Below are 23779 nucleotides of genomic sequence, written 5' to 3'. Positions count from 1 at the left end.
TCGGACCATTCTCGACAAGCCTGAATTATAACTACTTTTGGGTAGTCTTGTGCCATCTAACGTGCCAGGTCCACCTAGTGCCTGTGATGACCCAGGTCAAGACAATTGAGCTGGTGCATTTGTTCTTGCAACATGTGGTGCGCTTGCACGGCATGCCAACATCAATCATGTCAGATCATGACACAAAGTTTACGTCCCAATTCTGGACTGAGTTGCACCAACTGCTGGGTGTTAAACTCAAGTTAACCACCACATTCCATCCTCAAGGGGATGGCCAAGCGGAACGAGCGATCCAAACCGTGGTCCAGATCCTTCAGTCATTCATCTGACCCAATCAACGAGATTGGGCTGTGCATATACCCATGGTAGAATTCACACTGAACTCAAGTGCGAATAAATCAACGGGATTCACCCCGTTTGAGCTAGTATATGGATACCTCCCACAGATGACTGTGTCTCTGCCATCATCTGAGTTACTGGGGGTAAAATTCTTTGCCCAGCAGGCCCTGGACAATATACAGGCTGCTCACAACATGATTATAAAGAGTCATGTAGAGCAGGCTGTTCAGGTGAACCGACATCGGTGCCCTGACTCCCCCAAACTGAAGGGAGACAATGCATATCTTTCAACGAAAGATCTGAACCTTCCTAAGGGGAGGGTGCACAAGTTATTGCCAACTTATATTGGCCCTTACAAAATACTGGAGGTATTTGAGGACTCATCAAACTACGTCCTCAGGCTCCCCCCAGTGTTGATGCAAAGAAACATCTTTGCAAAGTTCCACATCTCACAGCTTGCACCTCATGAGCTGAATGACCCTGTGTTGTTCCACCAATGGATATCAATGCCTTATCATGGCCAACTATGGCATTGAAGCCATGAGTTGCCTAAACTGGCAGGTCCGGGAATATCCGAAGAATATCGGATAAATGCGATGAAAGTGGGATCAAATTCTGCTTCCTACCATCAAATTTGAAATCGCTCAAATGAACTCGACTGAATCCCCCCTCGTTGATTCTTCCCTCGACCTTACCCTTACCCCCATCAAGGAAGCCCTTGTTGACTCCAGCCCAAATTCCCCACCTGTAAGTCTGTCATATCTGTACAAACCGGATCCTGATCCGACTCCCGGACCCTCCACTTCACCATCTCTGGAGTCCTACCCTACCTGTCCACTCCAACATTCACCTTCGGACCGAACATCAACCCTCTCGCCACCCTCCTCCTCTCACCCTCCTCCTCACTCCTCACCTCACCTCCACCCTTCCGCCCCTCTCCTACCCTACCTCCGTCCACTCCGATACTTACCTTCGGACCTGACACCATTCCTCCTCCACTCCTCTCCCCACCCTTCTCATCACTCTCCTCCCTCCTCCCCTCTTTGTCAGGGACGCGTCCGGGGTGGAGGGGGCCCGGCTGTAGCGCCTGACGGAGGGACCCTCTCGGGGACGAAGCGGGCGCGCGTACTGATGGGCCCGATCTGGGACTGTAGTCCCTGGCCACTTAGACTGAAGTGGAAAACGTGAATTGTTATTAAAAGGAAGAACTACACTACTTACCTGAAGTGGAAAACGTGAGAAGAAGGTTACTTCTTCAGTTCCCACTTCAGGTACATTTATGTACATGCGGCTTGGGTCACATGACGGGTGCCACGTCATCTACGGAGAGGGCCGCAGCCATCCGGGTATCCCCGTGGGGGATCCTGAGGGCATCCGCTGCGGGTGCGCATGCTGGGCGTAGCGGGAAGTCGTCCGGGGTGTCCGAGCCAGACGGGTCAACAGTACAATGATACAAGGGAAGGTGGTCCGTGTAAATAGAAAGAATAAACAGAAAGGGAGAGTGAAATAAAGGAGAAAGAGGAAAGAGGGAAGAGGGAGGAAAGGGAGGAAGGATGGGTAGTGGGGAGCGGGTGAGCGGGTGAGCGGGTGAGGTGGGCCCAGGTGGGCCCGGGTGGAACTGGGTCAGGCGGGTGTGCCCTGACACTCTTCCACCAAACCTCCGCCAAGTTACGACCTTCTGCCACCATCTCATACCTTGTACTCGGACACTGCCCATACTTTCGCTCCAAGACTCCATCATGGTCCCGACCTCGGACTTTGACTCCACCTTGGCTTAAGTCCATTGCATTGGTGACCTCATTCTACGTAAACACCATTGCCAACATTACTCGGACTTTCAACCCCACCTCCACAACCTCCAGAAGCTCTGCAACCTCTGAGCTCCACAGATCATACCCGGCACTTTCGCCGCTTGTAATGTATCTTTTGTGTTTTCCCCTCATCCCTATTTGGACTGCTGCTTTTCTCCATTCTAGCCAGTTAGTCATCACTCCCACTTCTCCTCATCCTCCTGCTCCTCTGGGCTTCGCCCCCCCTATCTCCTTTTGGATGTACCACAGGTTCTAACCTATGACCTTCGGTGCCGCTCTGCTTCCATCATCCCTTTGTCCCCGTTCGGACACCTTTGTTCCGATTCGGACCCCCTTTTGTTTCCTCGTGCTTTCACCTCTCTCCATTATATACAGGCGCTTGTACATACTCGTTTTAGGCCCTTAGTCTAAAATCGACCTGAAATGCCCCCTAGAGACTTCCTGCTCATCGCCTCTGAAATTAAGGACCAAATGGACAAACAGCAATGGCACAGCACTCTGCATGAGTCGCTGAGGCCAAGGTCCCTCCTTGCTAAGTCTCCAGTTTCCCTCCGGAATCGTCCACCCTTGCCCAGTTCTAACAAAGTCCAGTCATGGATGCTGCCATGTTGTCAATGGATGATAACTCCACAGTCACTCAGACTGTTGCCCCTGATGTGCCCAGCACGGTGAAGGAGCAGAGCTGGATCACCTTATGTAACCAGTTTCCTACATCCAATAACGATATTAGAGTTTGTGCTGATTTGCGTACTGACCGTGTTTTGGTTGCCAAATATATGATTGTTCACTGTCTAAACAACAATAAACACCCCCCAACGATCTCACCTGACGTATAGATCGTCTATGGATAAAATTTTATATTGACTTTACTATGATTTCTAGTCAATATTACACCTAGATATACCACTTTTCAGTAGGACGTGATTTTCCTGATAATTTACTGAAGGAAAACTACTAATAAAATAATTCTGCAATAAATGTTACTCAATACAGGAGTGACCAAACTGCTCTTTCTATCGCTTAGAGTGCGTGCTAGTTATCTAGCAGGTTCAGGATCGCTCACTTTTCTCCTGTGGTGTGATAACCAGGTATTGCTGAGAGATTATTCAATTAAGAAGTCCCTCCACTAAATTCTCACTAATTCTCACTATGACACTTTTGTTCAGCTGTGTCTAACTGACCCTAACTCACGCTTAGAGTGACGTGTTAGTTTTATATTAGCTAACAACTAATATTTGCTTTTATCTTTTGGAGCAAATGAACCAACCACTGGTGAGGAGAATTAAACTTTTATTTCTACCTGAGGTTTGAGAGGGGGCAGAAGCGGCGGCCTTTTATGCTTTTCAGAGACCTCTCTACTCCCACGCCTCGCACTAGTTACATGTGCTACATTTGTATTATAGATAGTTCTAGAATGATATAGGGGCTTGGGCTGTGTAAGCTTAATAATGGACTTAGGACATGACTCAGCAATAAGTAATTCATTTCTTTGTCTTTTGGGCCGATCTTAGCGGGATCTTGTAGCGCTGAAGCTATGCTCTACACCGCCTTAATTACGAACGGTTATCTTTAGAAATGACTCGGCTATAAAGGAACTTTCTAGACTGTTCTCTAATTGACCCCTTTTTTGTGAAGCCGCATCATTACTAATGTTCTAGAGCCTTCCCAATTAATTAACTGATCCGCGAACTTCTGAATCACTTCATGCTTATGATCCGAGATCCAGATCATCAATCATTCCTTTGTTCCGATTTATTTGAGCTTAAAATCAAAAAGTTTTGATGAATCATGGGAAAATATACAAGATCCGGTTTTTTAGCATTTTCTCCTCTTCTGATGCGATCAAAAACTGTCCGCCCGCGCCGGGGAATACTCTGTCATATGGTATTCGGTCCGCCAGACTTCCGGGCGCCAATATATTTCCCTTGAGTCTCATTACTTTTTGTAAGAATTAGCAAATAAATATATATGAATTATAAGGTGTTTCGCCGTTTGAGCGATATCTCCGTCAGTTTTGAAGCTTTTAGAATGAAACAAAACCGTGGATAAAGTTAAGAAACAGTCCTTTCAGATGGTAAAAAGATTACAGTCAAAAGTTTACTGGTTCCCGATATATTTACATTTCTTTTCCAATGTTCCTTCTTATTCTGCCGTCTATGTGCTATTTTCTTGTTGTAGGGATATATTCTTTGAATATTACACCTATGCCAAGTTCTAGGCATGATTGTAGTAGATTAAATCTCATACTACATGGGTGTAGATAATTTATAATGATCTAATGTCTGTCCAGTCTCATAAAGATCATGAGATCTGTTAAACGTCTGAACTTGTCACCTGTTCGTTGACTATTCTGATAGATCATTGTTTTATTCTTTGAATATTATTTCTCCTACAACGGGCATTTTAACCCCAAAACAGGACCCTTTGGTCCTGCCCACTTGCGTAAGCGTGAGTGAGAAGTACCCTCACCTGCCTCATTCCATGCAGACAGGGCTCGATCAACTCGAAATGATCATGGAGGTCGTGTGGGCCCATATCAAGAAGAAACTCAAGGAACAAAAGGAGACTACGTTCGAAGACGAACATAGAAACGATGAGCTGGACGAGCTCAGAAACAAGTATGAAATGCTGCAGAACAAGGCCGATGACCTACATTCTGAAAATGACCATCTTCATTGACGGATCGAATCCCTCCATAAGGCCAACAACAGACTCAATGACGATGGCTTTAGAGTTGCACGCACGGCAAGGGGACACCTTGCATCTCCCAAACCTGCCCTGAATCCATCCTCTGCTCCTTCATTGTCATGGCCCACTCTCCCCCAAACTATCGTTATCCCTGGGGTTGGCCCAGTGGATCCTGCGCTGGCCAAGTCTGCACCACCGAAAAAAACCACCTCTTCCAAGAGATGGGCCCCCATGTCTGATGATGATGAGATGGAAGGTGAACGGGTCGTTGACCCTGATGCCCCCTTCAAAGAATTTGTTGTGAACTGTCCACCCGGTTATCATTACTATGAGTACTATGACACCAAGCTTACCGAAGTGCATGGCAAGCCTCTACCTGCACCGACGTATTATTGATCAGTGGTCATCCCTACCCACTTCTACGACATTGACCATGTTGATAGAATTGAATTCCCAGACATGGCTGCACTCCTCTGTGACAAAGAACCTAAGTGGTTTGAATTGGTTCGTAACTACATACACACTGAAGAAGGTGTGAGATTCTACGCTATGATGTATCATCTTGCCTGGTTGTTCAAGATGGGCAAGCCCTTGCAAGAGGACATCAACACCTGTACAGATTGGTACAGAGTGGCCATGAATAACCGTGCCTCACGAATGTGTATGTTGCATGACGACATTGAGATGGAGGCAAAAAGACTTCCTGACCAATATACCCCCACTCGCATTGCACAGCTGTACATCTTCATGTGTAGATGGATAAAACCAATGACTGACAACACTCATGAGCGTTGTTGTTGTGGGGACAAGTCCATGCAGGTCAAACCAACATTTATTGCACCCTACTGCATCAGGGACTAAAATTGGTGAGTCGTGGTAATAGTAGGAGTTGTAGAGGCTGTGGAGGTGGTTCTGACGAGCTCAAGATCGTCGGATTCTATGGAGTAGTTGAGGAGATCTGACATTTTCTTTATTTTCTTTACTATTTTCATTCATTCACGCATGTGACTTTCCTTTTATATTTGTATCGGCTACTGCCAGACAACTGTACAGACAGTAGAGTTAGAGGTTACACAGAGTATCAGCACCGTACTCCCAAGGACCATACACCTACCTGAGAGATAGAGAGATACCTACCCCCCCCAGACCTGAGTCACGAGTCTAGTTGGATAGACCTGTTACATCATAAGATTCAGCATCAAGAACGAGTGCTTATGTACTCGAACCCTCACCCTGTGGCGTATTCGAACCCTCCACCACAGTACCCCCCTCCGACATATGCACACTCATCAGTATACCAATCCACCCATGCACCATGTCCATTACTCTCACCATCATCAAGATGAGGATTCGTCCATGAATGACGCCGACGTTGAGACTCATCACTACGATGTTGTGGGGACAACTCCGTGCACCGCAAAAAGTCGGATTCTGCGGAATTTGGCCACCAACATACACCACATACCCTCTGACGCTCCCGATGCTCATTCTATCACTATCCAACACTCCATACACTCACTCCATATTTTTCCATATTTTCCCCATCATTCCCGACAACCCCAAGCAAAATTCCCACGCCCAACCTCGCCGCCAATTTCACCCCCTCTCTAGATCTCCATAACCACACATACAACCCAGCCATTTTTCTACCCGATAATGATGCTCTACCATCCTTCTTCACCCCCGGAGCATTTCCCAGAATGGCAATCCCATACCCGGATGGTTCAGCACGGAGTATAGTCTCATGTGGTCTTGACAGCACCTGTCAATGGCCACATCTCAAGAAGTACTGCACCAATTGGGACGAATAAGGGTTCGTTGGAAAGCTGGAGACGAGGAGATTGCTGACGGGAGGATAGGCGGGCGCTGTGGCGAAGTGTTGCGGAGTTAACTTTCACAATTTCCATTTCGGACCCGTTATCACATATTCCCCATTCATTCATTTCTCTTTTATTTGTTGTTTAATGTCCCATTTCACGAGACTAATCACGGGACAGCGCTTACCACAGCCACGCAGTGATCGCTCCCCTGCCTGCCCATTGCTATCTCACCCGCCCTACCGCCCACACCTTGCTCGTGCCCATGTCTTAACAATCTCACTATGGCACCATCAGCTCAATGCCGCTTTGCCCCGGTCTCGCCCATCTCACAATGACACCGTCACCATGGACCTACAACTCGCTTGGTTCCAGACTGTATGCTGAACGTTCCGGCGTGGATGTGCAGAACAGAACAATCTCAGCTGTGGTACGGTCTGAAACCTAATATGCCAACAGGAACATCTGCACGCTTATAAAGGGTCTCTGACCCATGCCTCCTGTTCCCTAGCCATTGCCAGCCCATTCTTCCTCGGTGAGTAAGAACGCTTCGATTCAGCCTGGGTCTGAAATCGCTGCCGTTGCCTGACAAACTCTCTTGCCCACTTCCAGTATCTGGAGCCTTATTTACAGCCTTTTTACGCACCCACCACCTCCCCTGTCTCCTCCTGCTACAATATGTACCCTATGTGTCAAAAACCCGTCGGTTAGGGAAGAAGGGGTGAATGTGTGAGTCCGAATGCAGGCGGGGGCTCAACTAGAGGGGGGTCCGAGGGCTCCGGTGATGAACCGAAGCCCCTCAGGGAGCCCGGTTCTGCTGGATGGTACAAGAGGCTCTAAGAAGGACGCGGCCTCAGCGACTCGGAGGGAGCGCTGTGCCTCCGTTACGTCTCTGTTAGTCCTTGTATTTCTTATGTCTGAGGTGTCTTGTAGAACAGAGACAGGAATCACTCAGAGGGACTTTGGGTGGCATTTTAGTCGAGATTAGAACTGAGGAACTACAGGTTCTAATCTACGTGTATTTATAAAAGTGGATGGGGAGGACTTTAGTCAAAGCCCGAAATGACAAAACGGGGAAAACACCGAAAGGTACTGAATGATACCGAGAGGTACCGAATGGTTCCGAACGATATCTAAAACGGGGAACCGAGGTGTCGGGCCAAGGAGGGCGGAGTTGGAGGCCGGAAAATGAATGAGGAAGACAAATGGGGAAGGGGGGTTAGCCGACTGAATGGTAGTAAGAAGGTAGTCGTGCTAAGAATGGAAGATGACTAATAAGTGATAGCGTGAAGGAGATCACCGAAGGATACGGTTAGTTCCGAAAGCGGAGTTGCGTGTCCGAAGGATGTTGGGTGACTACAATAAATGAAGTGGGCGAGGGAATGGTTTAAGGGCATGTCACAGGATGTCGGAGGTCCGTCAGGATATCGGAGCAAATCCGGGGTCTCCGAATGTTCCGACTCGGGACCGAGGTTCCGGGATGGGAGTAGCCAAGGTTCGGTGTGCCGCAACCCGACCGGAGCTGAGACAGCCAGGAGGGAAGGTGATTTAGAGAGTGGGGAGGCATGGTGTAGGGGATGGTGAAGTTGTTAGGAAGGTGTGATGTGGTGGGAGTGTGCGGGGTCGGGATTCCGGGATATGACACTATGTATATTTAACACAGGTCGTGCATTGCGTGCTCAAACCAATTCATAGGCCGTCCCCTCGGCCGTTCCCACTACACCTTGTTGTCTGCGATTAGTGTTTCTTTGTTCCCAATTGGATATTCATCATTTACGGTTGCCTAACGGCCCATTTACATTCCCCCATGCCATTCATTCCATTTCAAACATATATAAACTAGATAACAGCTTGTACATAACAAGTGAGTACTGAATAGACCCGTGAAGGGACAAGCAGAAGTTACATCCAAGTGGCAAAGATGCCATCCACGACCCTCACGCCCCCTCTGAGCTAGTTGCTCACGTCTAAGACCCCTCTCATCATAATACTCAGCCTTGACGTCCAAGAGAGACGTAGGTGAGTGTTTGTTTGAGGTTTTTGCAGACTCGGTAGTGCCCCAGGACCAAAACCCGGCTCCACGAACCACACCCGTGCACACTACCACCCTCCCCCTTCTCTCTGTCTTGAGTCTAGGCGATAGACCCATTACAATGACAACAACTATCTCAGCGACAATGTCACTGTCGATGCAGCACGGTCCACAATGACTTGTAGGACCACATCAAATCACCCATCTGGCTCTGGTGTCAGGGCATACACCCTGACCAAGCCCATTCCTGCATCCACACCTGCACTTGCACCCACACCCAGCTGTTGCACTTCCCACATGCACCCTGTGCCAGACACTCCATGCAGCCAGATGCCCCAGGCCCCGGGTCTCAGGTCTCATGTGACTTCCGGATACCTCCAGAAGTTTTCGATCTATTGTGGCCACTGTGGGAAGATGAGAAGTTAACTTCCTTCTCATCTCTGACCCACAGTAGGCAAGTTGTATATACTTGCCTCTTGTTTATACACCATACAGTAGGTTGTGCCCTGGATAGGGCTGGTTACACCAGAGGCTGTGGACCATAGGGGAGGGTCATAGGGACCCGGGAGTCATCCCCTGACATCTGGCCTGTCAGGGTCCGTGCCATGCAAACAGATGAGGAACTGAACCCCTCATATCCCTACCTTCGTCAACAACAATGCTGTCATTGATTATCTACTTTGTGCCATTCCTCCTTTGTCAACGACAATGTCATTGTTGATTATTCACTCTATTCTTCGTTGATGACAATTCTGCCATCAACAACCTCAACTTTCAACGTTGTCACTATCGACAATGGTATTTAATGACTTGTTCTCAACAGTGTTGAAGCCATTGTCCCTCTTATAATTTCCTTTACAATTGCAGCAACAAGAAAATCACTTCATTGTCAACAACACTGTCATCGAGATCTGGGTGCATATGTTCCAGGAGAAACTCTAAGTGGGCTTCGCCTACAAACTACTATTATAGCCTCCTGCAATGAGTGTGCCCCCATTTGCATACATTCTTCATATGTAGAATGTAAAATTTAAATTTCTTTAATATGCTTGTTTTCCTTTCCATACACTTGTACCCTGTCTGCAATTTAATATCGCAAGGGAGGAGGATGTGAGGCCCTGGCCCATGTCTATATTCCACTCACAACATCAATTGATGTTGTGATGTCTAATAATTATGTTGCAACGCTAATTTAGCATCGTGGATGCCTCTCTATTTATTTGTGCCGAGAATGTATTAAAATGTATATAAACCCTCAGGGTAGCTGTAAAGGGCGGACCAGCCTTTACTTCTACCCCATCAATATACAGCCCATAAAAGCATATTACTAGACAGATCATCTGAGGCCTGAGGTGAATGGGGGAACGGAATGTTGCCCACCACATACATCCCGCCTGTAGCAGCCACCCCCAGGATCTCCTGTGGGGACACCTGGAGAGGCGTGGCTGTGTGTGGAGATGACATGGCTCCACATGACCACAGCCGTGTCAGGGGACATAGTGTAAGCGGTTCTCTGTTACCCTATCGATATCGCGTAAGACTATATCACCGCATGTAGCCGCATCGGCCCTCATATATCGTAAATCCCTCACCTTCTCCTGATCCGACTCTGCCCCCTGATCCGAGTGTTCCTTCATCTCTATTCACTTCGTTTTCTATCGGATCATTGTTTAGTTCCTTTGATCCTATCTCTTCCGATTGATTGATGTCACTCGTGTATATAGCTCTATGTGCCGCTGAGGGTTGGAACCTCAGCTTTGTCTACGACTAGGTTTTCGGGCGATATCCGACTCGGACCGACGAGCGATCCCTGACAAGCCGCCACATCCATACATACCCAATCCCAATCCGACTCCCGGACCCTCCACTTCACTGCCTCCGGAGTCCTACCCTACCTCCATCCACTCCGATATCCACCTTCGGACCAAACATCACACCTCCTCCTCACTCCTCACGTCACCTCCTCCCCTTCCATCCCTCTCCTACCCTACCTCTGTCTGCTCCAATATCCACCTTTGGATCTGACACCATTCCTCCCCCCACTCCTCTCCCCACTCCTCTCATCACTCTCCTCCCTCCGACCCTCTTCTGCCAAACCTCTGCCAAGTTACAACCTTCCGCTGCTGTCCCGTACCTCGTACTCGGACACCGCCCATACCTTCACTCCGAGACTCTGTCATGGTCCCAACCTCGGACTTTGACCCCACCTTGGCTTAAGTCCATTGCATTGGTGACCTCATTCCATGTAAACACCATTGCCAATATTCCTCGGACTTTCAACCCCGCCTCCGCAACCTCTGTAAGCTCCACAACCTCCAAGCTTCGCAGACCATACTCGGCACTTTCACCGCTTGTAATGTATCTTTTGCACTTTCCCCTCATCCTTATTTGGACTACTGCTTCCTTTCATTTTAGCCAGTTAGTCATCAACCCCACTTCACCTCATCCTCCTGCCCCTTTGGGCTTCGCCCTCCCTACCTCCTTTCGGATGTACCACAGAGTCTAACCCATGACCTTCAGTACCACTCCACTTCTGCCATCCCTTTGTCTCCATTTGAATGCCTTTGTTCCAATTCGGACCCCCTTTGATTTCCTTGTGCTTTCGTCTCTCCACTATATATACAGGTGCTTGTACATACTCATTTTAGGCCCTCAGTCTAAAATCGACCAGAAATGCCCCCTAGAGACTTCCTGCTCACTGCTTCTGAAATTAAGGACCAAATGGACAAACAGCAATGGCACAGCGCTCCACATGAGTCACTGAGGCCAAGGTCCCTCCTTGCTAAGTCTCCGGTTCCACTCTGGAATTGTCCGCTCGTGCTCGGTTCTAACAACAGCCACATGTATATAACAGCACCTGGGGTGGGAACAGAAGAAGCAGCCTTCTTCTCACTTTCCCACTTCAGACTGAGTGGTCAGGGATTGTCATATCCACCCCCGGCCATCGACTTCCGGTCCCTCCGATTCCTCCGGTCTACCTCCGCTCCTCCTTCACTAACCTTGGAGCTCCTGTATTCCGCAATCCCCTCGGTACCCCTCGATGGTCACCACCCCCTCCTTTCAATTTATTACCTATGCCTCCCTAAGTACGGAGCCCCGAAGACTTCTGGACAGCTCCGACGTCCACTAGCGCACTCCCGCCTCCGTTGGGCAATACACTCGCCTGCCTTTCCGTTAACCCCGCAACCCGACTCGTCAGTAATATTCAGTCGGCTAATGTTTAACCCCGTTAGTTCCGCTCCATTCGGCTCTGCCATTTGTGGACCCATCTTCGCTGTAACCATATATATATCCAACTTGTACATAGGTTACACTTCAGTAATAAAATCGACTAGAGTTTACCCCCTTCAGTTCTGGTTGCTAGTTAGTAAGTTGGGCACAGACGTGTTACTTGGCACAGCGCTCCTGGCATAAGTCGCTGAGGCCGAAGCCCTCCACCATGGAGACTTTCCCTTGTCTCAACCTGGTCTCTGACAGGGATGCTCACCCCACAATGGGACTGCCACTAATTCTCATCCCACCAAGTCCCCTGCACTGGGACTTCACCGCTTTCGGAGTTGTCCCTGACACCAGCGTGACATGTGACACTCAACCTGTTCCATTCACAGGGAATTCCTGCTACTCCATAGCAGGTCCTACATTTTTTTCTCCCAAACTCAATTGTCCTATGCACAGGGTTTTGTATGAACCCCAAACCCTGGATCCATTCTCTGCCCCATACAGTTCTATTCTGCTTTAGGCAGGTTACCAGCCTCTATTAGTATAGATGCTCAACTGGGGAACTGTACAGCCTTTCCTTTCATGGGTGCCATGCCCCTCATCTAGTCTCAAGCCAGGGCTCGGATGCAGAAGGTGAGCAAAGTGCAGGTGCAATTTGGAGCAGCAGATGGCTGTCTTCCATTTTTGAGTGTAAATACATGTAAATACAATATCAAAAAAGGAAATTTAGAATTTGGATTACACAGCCACCTCAGCACCCATGAATTTGCATGACACCAGACACCCAACCGATCCATTGGTCAGTGTCATATCCTGGATCTTCTGCCTCCCTCCGCTCTATCCATACATGACTCCTATGACCTCCACTAGCCTCCCAATCTCTCTCCGCTACCTCCGGTCGATGCCAACGAACCTAGGACTACCTCCTGCTCCGACTCTCTCCTGCTCTGCCATCCACCTATGTCCGCATCACCTCCGGACCTCCACCACCATACCTCCGCCTCCTCAGACCCCTTGTTCATCTCCTCACCTCCAGTACCTCCTTAGCTCCAGTACCTCCTCATTCCTATCTTACCTCCGGTCTCGATAATCCTTATTGTCTTACCATTTGATATTTTCTACAACCCCTCTTCCGGACTACAACTTCCAGGCTCCGGACCTTTCCGGACACCTCTTCTCTGTAGTTCCCTGCTTGTTCATAGACGCTTCCAGACCTTGCCATTCAGTTGGCTTTTATTTCTCTCACTCCACAAAACCTCAGACGTAATTTGGGCTTTTCGCCTATTCCTATTTGTCTTGTGGACTTCTTTCTATTTACTTCCCCTTCCCCTTGGTAACCTTTGTTTACCTTCGGATCCAATTGTTTCCGCTATATGTACGCATGTACCCCTCTAGTAAATAGTTCCCCCCAGTTATAATATAAACAGTCTTCAACCCTCCAAAACCTCTTCCAGGATGTCTATCGCATCCCACTCATCTGCTGCTCCTAAGAAACTGAGAACAGGCGCTCCCAGAGATGCCTTGGTATAACACCCAACGAATCGCGTGACGAACAATTAACCCTCGCTAATGCCTCCTCCATTAAGTAGTGAGGGGGGGGCCTCTGGCCCCCTTCTGCGGGCGGCCTCGGTCCCTCCATCGCCAGCTCCCCTGACAAATGGGGACAACGAGAATGTACCGGGTGCAGCGCTCCGTTCCAAGTCGCTGAAGCCGAGTCCCTTCAACACCCTGTCACCCTCGGAGCTCCGCCCCACCTCCAGTCTGTCTCCAACCCACCGTCGGATGACCTGGAACACTGAGCTCCATCCAACAGCATCGCCTGGATAGTGATCGACCTATCCTCTAAGGAAAGACGTTCGTGATAGTCAGTGTGACGTGTGACAGGTAGTTGGTTGTGCCAGTACAGTATATGATATTTGAATCAAAATTTTGACATGGCAAAAACTTGTTTCAACACGTCAAGCCAACCCCCCCCTCCCTAGCCTTGGCTTTGGTATTTCCCAAAGTGACACCCCTTGCATGTATACACTATTGAATATATGAACTAGTCGTGAATTAGTGCTCAGTTCCAAAGTTGTGAACTAATATTATTAGTCATTACCTGTCAGGGCACATACCCTGACTTAGCCCGGACCCGGACCCGCATCCGGACCCGTTCCACTTCCCGCACACTTCCTGCGCTGCACGCTCCGCGTGCCGCATGATCCGACCCCGGATCCCACCTCATGTGACTTCCGGGTATCCCCGGAAGTTTTCACCATATTGGGGCCACTGTGGGAAAGTGAGAAGTTAACCTTCTTCTCACTTTCTTACCCACAGTAGGTTGTGCCTTAGGATAGGCTGTTCACACACAGGGCTGTGGGCTATAGAGAGAGGGGTCATGGGGACCCGGGGTCCGTCCCCTGACATTACCTAGTCATGAATTATACAAGCGTTAGACTAAGTCTGCTCCAAGTGATGAAAAGGAATCTCACCTCAGTTCCAAGGTCATGAACTGAGGAGAGAGAGAAAAAAATCGCACAAGGTGGCTTTTTGTCAGAGACCAGGTTTGAGATGAAGGAAAGTCTCCATGGCAGAGGGCTTCGGCCTCAGCGACTTATGCCAAGAGCACTGTGCCTAGTAACACATCCGTGCCCTAACTTACTAACTGGCAACCAGAACTGAAGGGGGTTAACTCTAGTCGATTTTATTACTGGAGTGTAACCTATGTACAAGCTGGATATATATATGGTTACAGCGAAGACGGGTCTGCAAATGGCGGAGCCGAACGGAGCGGAGCTAACGGGGTTAAACATTAGCCGACTGAATATTACTGACAAGTCGGGTTGCGGGGTTAACGGAAAGGCAGGCGATAACCCAGAAACAGAAAGGAGGGATAGGCCCGAAGGTGGGCTCTGCAGGGCAGGTGAGTGTATTGCCCAGTGGAGGCGGGAGTGTGCTAGCGGATGTCGGAGCTGTCCGGAAGTCTTCGGGGCTCCGTACTTAGGGAGGCGTAGGTAATAAATTGAAAGGAGGAGGTGATGACCATCGAGGGGTACCGAGGGGATTGCGGAATACGGGAGCTCCGAGGTTAGTGAAGAAGGAGCAGAGGTAGACCGGAGGGATCGGAGGGACCAGAAGTCGATGGCCAGGGATGGATATGACACTTTTAAGCCATTGTCACAAACCCACCCAGGGAAGATCCGATCGCTACCCAGGCAGGTGTGTCTGATGGTGTTAGAACTTGTGGATTCAGATGACTCCGGAGTGGAATCGGAGACTTAGCGTGGAGGGACCTTGGCCTCAGCGACTCAAGTGGAGCGCTGTGCCATTGCTGTTTGTCCATTTGGTCCTTAATTTCACAGTAGGTGAGCAGGAAGTCTCTTGGGGGCATTTCAGGTCGATTTCGGACTGAAACCAGACAAGTATGTACAAGCGCCGATATATATATAAGGAAGGGGCAAAAGCACAAGGAGAAACAAAGGGCGACCGAATCGGAACGAAGACGTCCGAACGGGAACAAAGGGTTAGAGGGAGCGGAGCGGTACCGAAGGTCATAGGGCAAGACCTGTGATACATCCGAAAGGAGGTAGAGTGGGCGAGGCCCAGAGGGGCAGGAGGATGAGGGGAAGTGGGGGTGATGACTAACTGGCTAGAATAGAAGGAAGCAGTAGTCCAAATAGGGATGAGGGGGAATTGCGAGAAATACATTACAAACGGCGAGAGTGCCGGAGGCGGTCCGCGAAGCTCGGGGGTTGCGGAGCTTACGGAGGTTACGGAGGCGGGGTTGGAAGTCCGAGGAATATTGGCAATGGTGTTTACGTAGTATGAGGTCACCAATGCAATGGACTAAGACCGAGGTGGAGTCAAAGTCCGAGGTATGGACTATGACGGAGGCTCGGAGTAAGGTACGAACGGTGTCCGAGTGTGAAGTACGGAACAGCGGTGGATGGTCGTAACTTGGCGGAAGGGTGGCAGAGGAGTGACGGAGGAAGGAGAGAGGGGACAGGTAAGGAAGAGTAGTCAGGTCCGAAGGTGGATATCGGAACGGACGGAGAAAGCGTAGGGGATGACGGGAGGGTGGAGGTGTGGTGAGGGGGGAGCGGAGTTGTAGGAAGGGTGGCGAGTAGGGCGATGTTCGGTCCGAGATGAGTATCGGAACGGACGGAGAAGGGGTCGGAGAGGTAAGAGGAGGGGTGTGTTGCCAAGACCGAAGGTGAGTATCGGAAAGGCAGCGGTAGGTTATGACTCCGGAGGTGAAGAGGGTGGAGGTCCGGAAGTCGGGTCGGGGTCGGGTATGCACGGATATGACAGGCCTCAGCAACTCAAGCGGAGCGCTGTGCCATTGCTGGTTGTCCTGGGGGTCCCTAATTTCGGATCTAGCAGAGGGAAAGTCTCTTGGGGGAATTCATGTCGATTTCGGACTGGGGTTACAAGTTACTAGGTACATTGTATATAAGGAGGGGTCCAGAATCAAAAGGAACAAGGGTAAGACGAAAGGAGACAAAGGGAGATGGAAAGAGGACAACACCGAGGGTCAAGTGTTTGACTCAATGGTGTTTCCCAAAGGAGGAATGAAGGGCCAAGGCCCAAGGAGGAAGGAAGGAGGATGGGAGTCGGGAATGGCTAGCTGACTGAATAGAAAGGAAGCAGCAGCCCAAATAGGAATGAGGGAGAATAGCGGAATTGAATTGGACAATGCAATAGTTGCAAGGTCCGGAGTAAGTCTGGAAAGTCCGAACTCGGAGGTTAAACTCCGGAATATTGGCAAACGTAATTAAATGGAATGAACTAACCAATACAATGGGTATAAGCGGAGGTGGGGTCAACGTCTGAGGTCGGAGCTAAGACCGGAGGTTCCGGAGATGGAGACGCGAACGGGATTCCGGAGCAGAGGTCCGGAGTCGGGAGCATAGGTTTTGCGTACTCGTCTGGAAGGTGTCGAGGTTGGGGTCGGAACCGGAATGTTCCGGAGTCGGACCGAAGGTGGTGTTGGAGCCGGAGGTGGGATAACCTCTTGGGAGTCGGCAAGGAGAAGGTGACGGAAGGGAAGTAGGGCTCCGGAGTTCTTTTCAGGGTTCCGGGAGCCCGGAGCGGAGGTCGGGATTGTATGGATATGACAGATGGAGCTCGATGTTCTGGGTTGTCCAACAGTGGGTCGGAGACAGGCTGGAGGTGGAGCAGAGCTCCGAGGGTGACGGGGTGTTGAAGGGACTCGGCTTCAGCAACTCGGAATGGAGCACTGCACCCATTACGTCCTCATTGTCCCCAATTTGTCAGGGGAGCTGGCGACAAAGGAACCGAGGCTGCCAGCAGAAGGGGGCCAGAAGCTCCCCCTCACTACTTAACAATGGAGACGTTAGCGAGGGTCAATCGTTCATCACACGATTCGTTAGGGTGTATACCAAGGCACCTTTAGACATGTCTGTCACTCAGTTCTTGGTTCAGGGTGGAGTAGCAGACAAGTAGAACGCGATAGATGTCCTGGGAGAGGGTTTGGATTCAAGGACTTAATATTATAACTGGGGGGAACTATTTACTAGAGTGGTACACGCATACATATAGCAGAGGTAAAAGGGTCCGAAGGCAACCAAGGGTTACCAAGGGGAAGGAGAAGTAAATAGAAAGACTCCACAGGACAAATATAGATTAGGCGAAAAGCCCAAGTTACATCTGAAGTTTGTGGAGTGGGAGAATTAGAAACTGTTAGATCGGGCGGATTCAGATGACTCTGGAGTGGAATCGGAGACATAGCATGGAAGGACCTCAGCCTCAGTGTGGAGCGCTGTGCCATTGCTGGTTGTCCTGGGGGCCCCTAATTTCGGATCTAGCAGAGGGAAAGTCTCTTGGGGGGAAATCAAGTCGATTTCGGACTGAGGTTACAAGTTACTATGTACATTGTATATAAGGAGGGGTCCGGAATCAAAAGGAGCAAGGGTACTCCGAAAGGAGAAAGGGAGCTGGAAGGAGGAACAGCACTGAGGGTCAAGGGTTTGACTCAATGGTGTTTCCCAAAGGAGGAGTGAAGGGCCAAGGCCCAAGGAGGAAGGAAGGAGGATTGGAGTGGGGAATGGCCAGCTGACTGAATAGAAAGGAAGCAGCAGCCCAAATAGGAATGAGGAAGAATAGCGGAATTGAATAGGACAATGCAATAGTTGCAAGGTCCGAAGTAAGTCCAGAAAGTCCGAACTCGGAGGTTAAACTCCGGAATATTGGCAAAGGTAATTAAATGGAATGAGCTAACCAATACAATGGGTATAAGCGGAGGTGGGGTCAAAGTCCGAGGTCGGAGCTAAGACCAGAGGTTCCGGAGATGGAGACATGAACGGGATTCCGGAGTGGAGGTCCGGAGTCGGGAGCATAGGTGTTGCGTGCTCGTCTGGAAGGTGTCGAGGTTGAGGTTGGACCCGGAATGTTCCAGAGTCGGACCAAAGGTGGTGTCGGAGCTGGAGGTGGGATAACCTCTTGGGAGTCGGCAAGGAGAAGGTGATGGAAGGGAAGTGGGGCTCCGGAGTCAGTTTCGGAGTTCTGGGAGCCTGGAGCAGAGGTCAGGATTGTATGGATATGACAGAAACCAACTGAATGGTAAGGCCTGGGCCCATCTATGAATGAGCAGGGGAACTACAGGGGGAGACATCCAGAAGAGTCCGGAGCCCGGAAGTCATAGTCCGGAATATTGGGGTTGTAGAAAATATCAAATGATAAAACAATAAGGAATAACATGACCAGAGGTAAGGTAGGAGTGGGGAGGTACCAGAGGTACACGACCGGAGGTGTCGGAGGTGTGGTAGGGGAGGTCCAGAGGTAGGAGGTCCAGAGGTGATGTGGATGTAGATGGGAGGAAGGGTGGAAGAGAGTCGAAGGAGGAGGTAGTCCTAGGATCGTTGGCATCGACCAGAGGCAGCAGAGAGAGATTGGGAGGGCTGGTGGAGGTTATAGGAGTCGTCTGGGGGTAGGGCGGAGGGAGGTGGAAGATCTGGGATATGACAGCCATCCTTGACTGTGTTCATCAACATGGGTCCCAAAATGTAAGCACATGGTTATAAGTGCCTCACACTCCCGGTCCGTCACACAAATACGCTTTAATGAGCTATATTGTTAACGGGGGAGTAAAGGAGGAGCCTTTCCTCCTACCTGCGCATCTTATATATGTGTATCTACATGATGTAATGTGGCTTAATACTATACAAGTTATCTATGTTACTGAAGCGCGACTGCAGTTGCGCTTGATGTGAAGTCTGGAAAGGACAGACAATGTGTGGGTACACATTGTAAGTCCTTACACAAAAGTAGAAGCATTGGGCAATTGTCAGGGCAATAGCCCCGAACCCCGAGCCACATGTAATTAGATACATATAGTCACGTGGGTAAGCGGGAACCTCCGGGTAACTGCTTACACACTACCGTAAAATACACACATTTGTATCACTTACGGCTCTGTGTGCTGAGCTACCCCAGAGACCTCACACTTTTTTAAGTGTATGAGGTGTGTTTTACAACACAACCCACAAAAAACTATCCATTCTTAACATCTGACTCAGTAGCACCTATGGCACCTAAACACGCCTGCAAGGGCAAGGTCGCATCTGCAGCGACGCTAAAAAGAAACGAGCGGTTTATTAAGAAACCGCAATCTCCCATCATGGGAGATTCAAACCAAAAGCCATTGTCAGACGACGACGAGGATCAACACGATCCGGCAGTAGCAACCACCTCAGGGCTGGCCCCTGAAGGTTTTAGAAACTTACATGGAGTAAGTGTGGGGCCTAATACCCCTAGAACTCCACGACATACCGATCTAACCCAAGCTGGGGAAGATCCTTCACCTCCTCACGAGGTGATTGACTTGTGCGATAAACGCGTAAGCGCCGAACGATCAGCCCAAAAAGCTGATCAGATAGAATTGCAGGAAACTCCAGGGCCCAACTATCCCCTGGAGTCCCCCCTCATGTCCCCAAGTCAAGCCCCAAAGGCAGACAAAGGGAAACAAAGGGAAGAGCCCCCGCATCGGCTATCCGAAAAACTACTGGACTTGTTCCAGGTTCCGTCTGAATGGAGGACAGAAAGCGAAGACCAACTTCTTCTCAGGCTGAAAGCCCGAGAAGGCACAAAGATACGCCCTGAGAGCAGGATCTCCCAGAGCGCGGAAGCTCCAAAAGAACTTCCACTGTTTACACTCCCACACGCCATGCCAGACAAGGCAAGGTCGCCAACCTCGGAGGAGGTCTCCGAGATAATGAAGAGGAGGCGAACTGAAATGAGGGAGTTCGCTGAGGAAGCCTTATGGAAAAGTAAGGAAAAACCAGCGAACAGACCCCTCTATGAAAGGGAAGCACCCTCCGCAACGGCCTCACCTCAACAAAGCGAGCGTGGAGCGTTCACTCCAAGAACCCCTTCTGGAACCCCCAGAAGCGGTAATGTCAACTGGGGAGAGTCACTGCTCACCCAACCAAACTTCCTCCTGGAAAACCAGGAATCGTGCATAATAAACGCGATAAACTCGATCCAAAAAAAGATCAAGGAAACGAACCACAATAGTACGGCTCATCTAGAGATAACTCTAGAAAGAATGGCCAACGCAATCGACGCGTTGACTGAAAAAATCAGTGAACAGACGGACTTGCTGAAGGAAATAAACTTCTCACAAAAAAGTGAGGAAACAAATAAACACCCCTGGACCACGGTCCAGGACATAAATAGAACTCGTGAAAAATTCACGAAAAGAACCACCAGTGAAAGCACACTGGAGTATCATCAGTGACTCGACAGAGACGCTAAGGAGATCCTTCTCCCAAGGATAGGAGAAGACGATGCCGAAAGAAGGCATCGTTCAGAGATTAGGAGGAGAATTGGCACGTACCAAAGGTTCTGCCAAACGTCCACTTACGATGGACCTCTCGAACAGAGAGGTAACTCAAACACACTCTCTCAAAACAATGAGAGAATCCAAATACAACTTCAGGCGAATTTGCCTGAAACCAAAGAAACGCTGCGAGGAAGATTTCCCCCAGCAAAAACCCCCCAAAGGAGAGATCTCCATTGGATAGCGACCCCGCGAAGGCAGGGGAGCAAGAGGAGTACCTAGAGAAATGGTATGAAAAGGCCATAAGAATGGCCAAAGTGAGAATACTCACTCCTTACCCAGAAGGAGTGAAGCCTGAAGCCCTAAAAAATGGGCCGGCATTCCCTGACAAGAAATGGTCAGGGGAGAACGACATGGAATCGTTCTGGCAGTGGTTCACAGAACTACTAGGATTCCTCGCTTCACGAGGATGCAAAGGTCCCCAATTCGACGAAGTCCATCTGGACTGCTTGATTCGTGGATTAGGGGGGCCCACGTTCGACCTCGGAATAAGACTCCGAGACGAAACTCTCCTCAGAGGAGATGAGGGCATGTTCCTCGAAGTTCTCAACATATTGATGAGAACTTTCATTAAAGCCTCTGCCATGTTGAACGTGACAAAGAAGTACCGCAACGTCAAATACGAAGCGGAAAAAGGCCTAAAACAGTTCTACCTAGAACTGTTCAAAGCAGCGTCCCAGATGGTGACGCTGCCAGACCAGGCATCCTCTAACGCCAGGTTCCTAAACTACATTCCCCTCGAATGGAAGAGGGAAATGATTGCTCATGATAGAATCAGAGCAGACTTCTCCTCAAATGAGGAGATGTTAAAAGCAATATCTTGTGTAGACGAGATAATCGATGGGCTGAAAATGTCTTCAGCCTACAAATCAGGATACTATACCCGAACAACTACCACGGCAACCACGAGCTGCGGTAGAGCCCTCCCATCAGGAAAGAAGGCTGAAGAGCTGAAACCCAGATGGAAAGAGGATACATCCTCGAAAAACTCGAGGAAAACTGACCAAAAGTCAGTTCCAATTTGCGGCAAATGCGGCAAAATAGGGCAAACGAAAGATTGCCCAAGACACAATGTAACGAGCGATGAAAAACCAAGGCACATAGCTGCCATGGAGATTGCGATCACAATGGAAGAAGAGTCGAAAGACTCATCAGATGAGAAACCAGAGAACAACTCTGGTAACTCCAAAGCATCAAGCTTCGAAGTAGAGGACCCATATGGAGGACCTCAATACTCACCCGACTCAGAGGGTGAGGAAGTCAATGTTGGGACCATAAGGATGGGCCCAATGTCAGTCGTCGATCACGACGACATAAATTACAAAATCAAACTGGCTGTAGCACGCCAGTTAGAAAACACAGCAGACGAAAAAGTTGCCGAAGCCTTGGTGGAAGCACCAAGAAAAGACGCCTTGGGGAAATACACCAAAGTACCCAAGGAAAACAAGGACAAAGGGAAGAAGGACCAAAAGTCCATCGAAACCCAGTCCCCCTTGTTTGATGCGAAATTCCGCATCTCAAAAGACGCAGGAAAATACCCCGCAAACAGACCGCTCTCAACAAAGAGAACGCTGACGGCTCACATAAAAATAGCAGGCATAAAAGCCTACGCACTATTCGATAGTGGAGCCGAAACGGACGCTTTATTGCCAGACTTTGTCCGTGCAGTCCACATCCCAATTCTCCAATTGGAGAACCCAGTTGTCCTTCAAATGGGGATGAAAGGAACAAGATCACAGATCCTGTTCGGAACAAATGTGGATGTTGAGATTAACGGCCACGTAGAAAAACACTACTTCGATGTAATTAACATCGATAGATATGATGCCATATTCGGCGCCCCCTGGTTAAACAAAAACCAGGTAAGCTTAGACTTCCGGTCCCACAAAGTGAGAACAGTGAACAAGGGCAACATAGACACCCTTGGAGTAAGTGAAGATCGTGTGACAAGATCACACGGATGGAAAACTCGAGCAAGAGCTCGAGAACAACCAAAAAAGAAGCCCCCCTGACAGGGAGGTGGGATTGAAACACACCTCAGGGTAATCGAAAGAAAGTACCCTGAAGGTTGGCCCAATCCTAGTCCGGAAGGACTAGAACTTCCAGACGTACCACATCTGGAAGGTCTCTCCATGAACAACCCCGAGTTCGAAATACTCAGGGAGTGAGTGGTGGAGAGAGAAATTCAAAACCGTAATGGTGCCAGCGCCATTAGAAATGCCTCCCTTGAGGGAGGTGAACCATCGAATCCCGTTGAAGGATCTGAACAAGAAATTTTGGGAAAACACCCCGAGATGTCCTGCAGCACTGCAGGAAGCACTAGCGACCAAAATAGATCGCTATGTAAAAGCAGGATGGTGGTATCCCGCGAACAGCGAGCAAGCATGCCCGCTACTGTGTATCCACAAAGCAGATGGATCTTTGTGCACGGTAATAGACATGAGGAATCGTAACTCAAACACGATCCTCGACATCACACCAATGCCAGACATGCAACTGATCCAAGAATCAGTCGCCAGAGCAACATACCGATCCAAGATCGATATGTCGGATGCGTACGAACAAATACGCGTGGATCCAGACGATGTCCATAGAATGACATTCTCTACGCCCCACGGGACGTACAACTCGAACACGATGCAGCAAGGAGACTGCAACGCTCCCTGCACCTTCCAGCGCGCACTGACCTGGGAACTACGAGGAGAAGTAGGCAGATGCCTACACGTCTGGTTCGATGATATATTCACCAGCACAAGCTCGGTGGAGAACCACAATAAAGCATTATTGTGGTTGTTCACTCGCCTAAAGGGGGCGAAATTCTACATAAGCCAGAAAAAATTCCAGCCATTTGCCCCAATCCTAGACGTTCTAGGAAGCCACATGGACGAACAGGGCATCCACGCTCAAGCGGATAAAATGGAAAAAATCCACAACTGGCGAGAGCCAGTAGACCACACAGGTGTCCTAAGATTCCTGGGAATGGTAGAATATCTATCGATATTCATGCCAAACATCAGTGGCTACACAGGAC

The 23779-nt window shown here is 49.4% G+C and overlaps 1 protein-coding gene across 1 annotated transcript; it reads right to left on the bottom strand.

The window, feature by feature from the left end:
* Positions 1-18158: 18158 nt before the first annotated feature.
* EI90DRAFT_3124793 (uncharacterized protein) lies at positions 18159-18879 on the bottom strand (the record flags this gene model as incomplete). The annotated part of the gene is made up of 2 exons (XM_039063752.1): positions 18159-18421; positions 18612-18879. The coding sequence occupies 2 exons, from the start codon at positions 18877-18879 to the stop codon at positions 18159-18161; spliced, it is 531 nt and encodes a 176-aa protein (XP_038915234.1).
* Between the last annotated feature and the right edge of the window lie 4900 nt (positions 18880-23779).

Source organism: Cantharellus anzutake (genome assembly GCF_015039405.1).
Source record: "Cantharellus anzutake strain C23 chromosome Unknown EI90scaffold_29, whole genome shotgun sequence".
Classification (NCBI taxonomy): domain Eukaryota; kingdom Fungi; phylum Basidiomycota; class Agaricomycetes; order Cantharellales; family Hydnaceae; genus Cantharellus; species Cantharellus anzutake.
Note: the sequence above shows the minus strand (reverse complement) of the source record. Positions and strands in the feature narration are given on the sequence as shown.